Source organism: Elephantulus edwardii, unplaced genomic scaffold (assembly GCF_000299155.1).
Source record: "Elephantulus edwardii isolate Elephantulus edwardi_28Jun2011 unplaced genomic scaffold, EleEdw1.0 scaffold00109, whole genome shotgun sequence".
Taxonomy (NCBI): domain Eukaryota; kingdom Metazoa; phylum Chordata; class Mammalia; order Macroscelidea; family Macroscelididae; genus Elephantulus; species Elephantulus edwardii.
Genome location: NW_006399859.1, coordinates 6,134,962 through 6,141,562, shown reverse-complemented (window position 1 = coordinate 6,141,562; position 6,601 = coordinate 6,134,962). Strand labels below are relative to the sequence as shown.

The window sequence follows — 6,601 nt, the reverse complement described above, 5'->3', positions numbered from 1 at the left end:
TGTTATGCATCAGAGAATTGGACAATGACTAGGGAGGATAGAAGGAGAATTGATGCCTTTGAGCTGTGGTGCTGGAGAAGAGTATTGAATGTACCGTGGACTGCCAAGAAAACAGACCCATCCTGGAGAGGGTTAAACTAGGCTGCTCCTTGGAGGCAAGGATTCTGGGGCTTCATCTGACATACTTTGGACATGTTGTAAGGAGGTACAGGTCCTTGGAGAGTGACATCATGCTTGGGAGAGTGGAGGGACGGCACAGGAGGGGAAGACCCTTTATGAGATGGATTGATTCAGTGACTGGGGTAATCGGGATGGGTGTGTCAGAGGCAGTGTGATTGGCAAAGGATAGAGCAGGGTTTAGGGCTGTTGTACATAGGGTTGCTATGAGTCGCAAGCGACTCGACGGCACATAACAACAACATAACAAATGTTTAAAAAAGAATAATACATAAAAGTGAAAACAAATGCAAATTTTGTCATTAATGATTATAATAATATATTTTAGATACATTATGTAATACAAGTAAATACTAGCTCTATTTTATAGGAAAGTAAAAGGACACAGATTATCTCAAGTTAGACAAATAGGTAACTATAGTAATAATATGTATTAAAATCTAAGTAAACCAAATATTTATTTGCTGTCTACCTTAAATGGCCTTTATAGGGCAGATTGAGCCCCATCCCTAAAAAAGATGCTGGCCATAAACTTCTAGATCCTGAATTCTCTGTTGCAAACCTAACATTTGTATATTTTAGAAACTGCTGCATCCTCCTTCTGTAAACTCCCAGATTAAAGCTGACTGTAATCCTCGCCACTACTGGCCCTGGAGACCTCAGGGAGTGCAGATAGTTAGCATATTTGACTGCTAGATAGAAGGTTAGGAGTTTACCAGAGGCTCCTCAGAGGAAAGGCCTGGTCAGTTACTTGTGAAAAGTGGCTGCTGGATTCTCAATGGTCCATATGTGACCAGACAGGCAGCATCTGCCTAGGAATAAAGCTCTGAAGGCAAGTACAGGACACTTTAATTTCAAGGTTGTTAAATAAAATGTAAGTGGATTAGTAAATCATCTTAATACGTTGCTGCAAATGATGGCTATAGCAAAAAAAATGTGTTTCTAAGCACGGTCGTCAATTTAAAACTGTGCGGCAATGTGTTAAGGAGTGATTTAAAAAAAAAAAATGAAGAAGAGTTTTAAGTAAGGGAACTCTGGTAGCCTAGTGGCAAGAAGCTGCGCTGTAATTCCAAAGGCATTCAGTTTGAATCCATCAGATGCTCCGCTGGAGAAGGGGCAATCTCCTCCTGTACTAGTTGGATCTGACTTGATGGTACACAACAAGAAAAAAGAAGGGGGAAAAAAGAGTCTTTAGTAATAGCTTCTATTATTCTGAATTTTGATGGAACACAATGTAGGAAGTATTTTTAAAAAGACAAGTTTGAAAAAAATAGTGTAAGAAATGGCATGGATATATAAATATGTTAATAACTGTGATAGTTTTGAATTTCCCATGCACAGACTTACCTATTAAAAGTAATGTTGTCTTCGCATTCACTCAGACCCCTGACAGGCATTGAGTTTGTTCTATATATATGATGATGAGAACACATATCAGAGATGGTTGCACGACATGAGTGATGTTCTTGACATTATTAAATTGTACACATGAAAATTGTTAAATTGACAATGTTGTATTACATATTTTTTAAACATTACCTTAATTTTAGGGTTATTAAAATGTAGGTGGACTAGTAAATGATCTTAGAAATAATAACAAAGGATCTTTGTTCATGTTAAAAAATGGCTTAAAAATTTGAATCTTTCCAATACATTTTCATGTCCAAGATTCTTTAAAATTGTTCCATGTAAGTGGTGACCAAACCAATTTCCTACCAACCAAACCAATCGCTGCTGAGCCCGTTGCAGCCCCCGCCGGCCCCGTGGGCGTCCGGGGAAAGCTGTGTGTGCTCCACAGGGTTTTTACTGCTGGCTTTTTGGGATGGAGACAGTGAGGCTTTTCTTGTTAGGCACCTGAGTGGATGTGAACTTCCAAGGCATCTATTCATGTTATGCAACCATTTATATTAGTTTCTATTCTCTAACATACCTTTTTGTAAATAAAAGAACAATGCATATACGTTACCATTTTCCACCTTTCTTATAAATAAAATAACATGCTAGAAAAATGTACTTGTTTGGTTTTGCAGGTAGTACTGTCTGGTACAGGACTGGAAAATATTTAGAGTTGAGAAGGTCTTACATTTTAATTCGTTTACTTATTTGAGAAACTTTTCTTGAGCTCCTATGTCCCAAAAGGACACTAACTACCAGGTGGGTGGAAGTATGACTTCCTGCTTCAAAGGAGCTCATAGTCTGGTGAGGAATTCCTGCCACAGAATCTCTTTTATCCCTGCACAGCCTCACTGCACAGTTTAAATTGAAGAGACGTGTGCTAGCTCCAGAGGCTGTTGTTTATTAAACAGCCATTTTTCATAATGATGAGCTGGAACTTTACTTTTTCACTCATTGAGACTTTCATATCATGATGAAATGGTGAATAGCTCTGTTGTGTCTTCTCTGGGTCTAGTAATTCACAAACCAAACATGGATTACTAATATAAGGAATTTCATTCTCCAGCTAATCAGCATATACTGTCACATTCACCCTCTACCCCCACTTTGACTGGTATCTTTCAGGGCTTGAGTGATGAACTTGCCCTTGTGGATGTCAATGAAAGCAGACTGAGGGGTGAGACACTGGATCTTCAGCATGGCAGTCTCTTCATGAAAATGCCAAATATTACTTCCAGCAAAGGTTAATATATCATAGTTAAATACTATAAATATTATACTGTAACCTGAACATCTTTACTTTCTTTTAGAAAATTTTTATTTTATACTGATTTACTTACAAAGTTCGTATACATTGTTTTTCCTCTTTTTATTTTAAAACTGCCTCAGTTCTTAGAGTTTGAGCTGGGTGCTCCCTACTTTTTATCCTCTCACATACTTAGATTTCTTTTTAAAAGTATTTGTCATTACAGTAGATTGTACTTGGTTACAGGGATTCCTAAGCAATAGTTTCAGCTCCTCGTGAGCAGCAGTTATGTTAGTTACAGTAACTCACTCGTTGTTGTTGAGTCAGAAATGACTCATACTGGACTCACCTTTGGGTTTCCCAGGCTGTAAATAGCACTAGAAGACACTGTTCATCTTTTCTCCTTGGAGTTACTAGTGGATTAGAAATTCGGAGATGTGGCTTTTAGATGAGCAGTAGAACTCCGAACAAACTATGCTACCAGAGCTCCCATGTACAGGGTTGCTGTTATTTACTACTGACTCAAGCCTAACTCATAGCTGACCCTCCAGTGTGTTTTCAGGCCATAAATTGCATGGGAGGAGGAGGTTTATGTCTTTCTGCGGCAGAGCAGCTGGTGGATTGGAACCACCTGCCTTTAGGTTTGCATTGTAACTCCTTACCACTAAGCAGCCACCAGAGCTTCAATAGTTGTCATTCATTTTGTGCCAAGGAAGACATTTATATTAATTCTCAGCACAACTCTGATGTTTTATAGATAATGCAGTTTTGAAGTGAAGTGATGGAGAGGGGACTGAAACCTAGTTCTATTTTATTCCAGATCAAAGCTCTTAAGTACTGTACTTTGTTCACTTAGTACTCAGGAGATCTGAACAAGTGAGTGAACCCAGATCTCCCTGTTCAAAATTCTTTTCATAAGATGTTGTTGTGTGTGCTTGAGTTGACTGCGACTTATAGTGACCCTATGTCATAGTGATCTCTAAATAATACTCCTATTTTTCAGGCTAACTCACATTTGACCTCTTACTCTAAAAGTATACACGTTGTTAGGAGAATTTTATAAATGTACAAGAAAAACTTAGAAGTAATTTCACAAAGTTAAAAGAGTACTAGGATACAATAATTTGGAAGCATAGCTTGGTTATTGAGGAGAACAGGAAATGTATGGTTAAATGCCAGATGGTGGATGCCACCTTTTATTCCACCCTCAGTCTCTGCAACCTTCCCAGAGCCTTCAACAGTGCCATGTCATCGAGGCAGAGCACACAGAGATTTACCACCTCAGGTCTAAGGGCACTGGCTAGGAGGAGGGAGTTGGGGGGAGGATCTTGCCACATTCACTTGCCATGGCAACAAGTGGCATTTACCAGTTATGATGGCTGTATATTTGGGGGTCTGTATTTGCTACATTGTTTTTTATAGTAAGACACCAACTTTTTAAGAAATAACAGTACTTAAATTCATCCATAAATGGATAAAAAGAGGGGCATTTTAAGAAGTTGACTCTGAAAAATGGATCAGAGTCATAGAACATACTGGTTATGTTTATAAAGAAATTTAATACATGGGGTTTTCACTCCTAATTATTTTTCTATTAAAATCTTTCCTAGATTACCATGTCACTGCGAACTCCAACATAGTGATTATCACAGCAGGAGCACGTCAGGAGAAGGGAGAAACACGCCTTAACTTGGTCCATCGCAATGTGTCCATTTTAAAATTAATGATTTCTAACATTATCCAGTACAGTCCTCGCTGCAAAATGATTGTCGTTACCAATCCAGGTCAGCTTTATTTTGACTGTTCAGTGAAGAGTTTTGGGTAATGGCATTGATAAGTGGATTTAGTAACCCTGAAGGAAAAAATGAGTACTAAATTCTAAACAGTAAATACAACTCCACATTTTCTTCCTGTCTTATGAATGTAATGTTTTTACACAATTGTAATTTGTATTTACCATAATGAGAATGACCTTCAATTCTATAATATATGAGAGAATAATTTGCATAATCACCTAACTTCAAAGTTTGCATTTTAAAGGCTATTAAATCCAAACCATATTTGTATAAATTATGGGCAAAGGATAGGGTTCAGATTCATCGTTCATATTGTTGCTGTGAGTCACAGTTGACTTGACAGCACATAACAATATGAAAAAAAGCGAGCGAAAGTAGCATCAAATAGAAAACAGTAAAACTTACTGTTTAACTCTTCAATATTGTGTAGATTTTTCACAAGTCTAGGCACAAAGTGAACAAATTCCAGATATGCTTTGGTTACTTGAGCCCTGCTTTCAAGTTTTTCATTATACATCATGGTGTTGGAATTGCTGAGTGAAGTGGTGGTTGTTTTAACTTTTGAGGAACTAAAAAACTGTTTTACATAATAGGTGTACCATTTAAAAAAAACCCACCAGCAGTGGCTCATGGTTCATTTGTCCATCTTGTGGTCAAAACTTGTTTTTTCTGATCCTAGCCATCCAAGTGGGCTTGAAGAGATTTTGACTTGCATTTCTATAATAACTAATGATATCTTTTTAGGTTCTTATTTACCATGTGTATATTTTCTTTGGTAAAATGCCCTTCCAAGTCCTTTGCTTATGTTTTAAATTGTGTGTTTCTTGCTTAGATGTAGGAGTTCTTTCTGTATTCTGGATAGTAATCCCTTATTAAATACATAGTACCCAGATATAATCTTCCTTCTGCCTACAGTATATATAGATACAGTATACAGTATTGCTTTTGTATACATTGTTGTGCCCTGGAGTTGCCTGCATAGCAACCCTTTGTACAACAGCTCTGAATCCTGCCTTATACTGAGCCAATCTCATCATCTCCTATAGACCAAATCCCATTTCTCCCAACACTGAGTCAATCCATCTCATCCTGGGTCTTTCTCTCCAGTGCTGTCCCTCTAAACTTCCAAGCATGATGTCTCTCTCCAAGGAGTGGTCCCTCCTAGCAAAATGCCCTAAGTATGTCAGATGAAGCTTCAGAATCCTGAACAACAAAAAAATATACCCCAAACAGGATGACCCTGTTTGTTCTCCTGACAGTCCATGGTGTATTCAATACTCTTCTTCAGCTATAGAAAGTTTTAATATATTCCTCTATTTTTTTGTCTTTTGTTGCTTGTGGTTCTAGTATCAAGCTAAGTGTTCATTGTTAAAAAATAGATTCCAGTGCAGTACTTCTGTGTTTTGCTCTAAGAGTTTTCTGGCTTTAGTTCTTATATTTGTTCCATATTATTTTTTTTTTTGTACAGTATATGTGAGGTATGGAATCAGTGCCCCCTCAGTCTCTTGATGTAGAAATCTAGTTGTTCCTACAGTATTGATTAGATTTTTCTATCTCTGTTGGATAAACTTATCACCATTGTCAAAATTAGTTTTCCATAGATATGTGGGTTTATTTCTGGGTAACTGTTACTATTCCATTGGTCTTTGTATTTTCCATTATACCAGTATCAGATTGTTTTGACTTCTGTATCTTTCAATAATGTAATGGAAATGTTATGTGCTTGTCCAGTTGGCTTCAGCTCAGAGCAATGGTATAATAATGTCCTGACCACAGTATATATTAGTTATATATTTCATTAGGCTTTCATTAATTGTGTTAAAAAGTTTTATGATACTGTACACAGATACCGTTGTACATTTTTTGAGAGTTAACACATATTTATTTGCCATAATTATAGCCAGAGAAAATGAGAAAGTACATGTATGACGGTATCATGTGCACTTGGGGGCTGGAAACTCACTGGGAAGTTCTTAAATTTTTATTC

At 37.3% G+C, this 6,601-nt stretch overlaps 1 protein-coding gene across 1 annotated transcript in view; it reads left to right on the top strand.

Annotated features, from left to right (window-relative positions):
• LOC102864484 (L-lactate dehydrogenase A-like 6B-like) overlaps positions 1–6,601 on the top strand; it is a 20,874-nt gene that overhangs the window by 4,618 nt on the left and 9,655 nt on the right. Inside the window, exons 2-3 of the mRNA XM_006892071.1 lie at positions 2,698–2,815; positions 4,429–4,490. Of these exons, the coding sequence (XP_006892133.1) occupies positions 2,698–2,815; positions 4,429–4,490 (180 nt within the window). The remainder of the gene's footprint in view (positions 1–2,697; positions 2,816–4,428; positions 4,491–6,601) is intronic.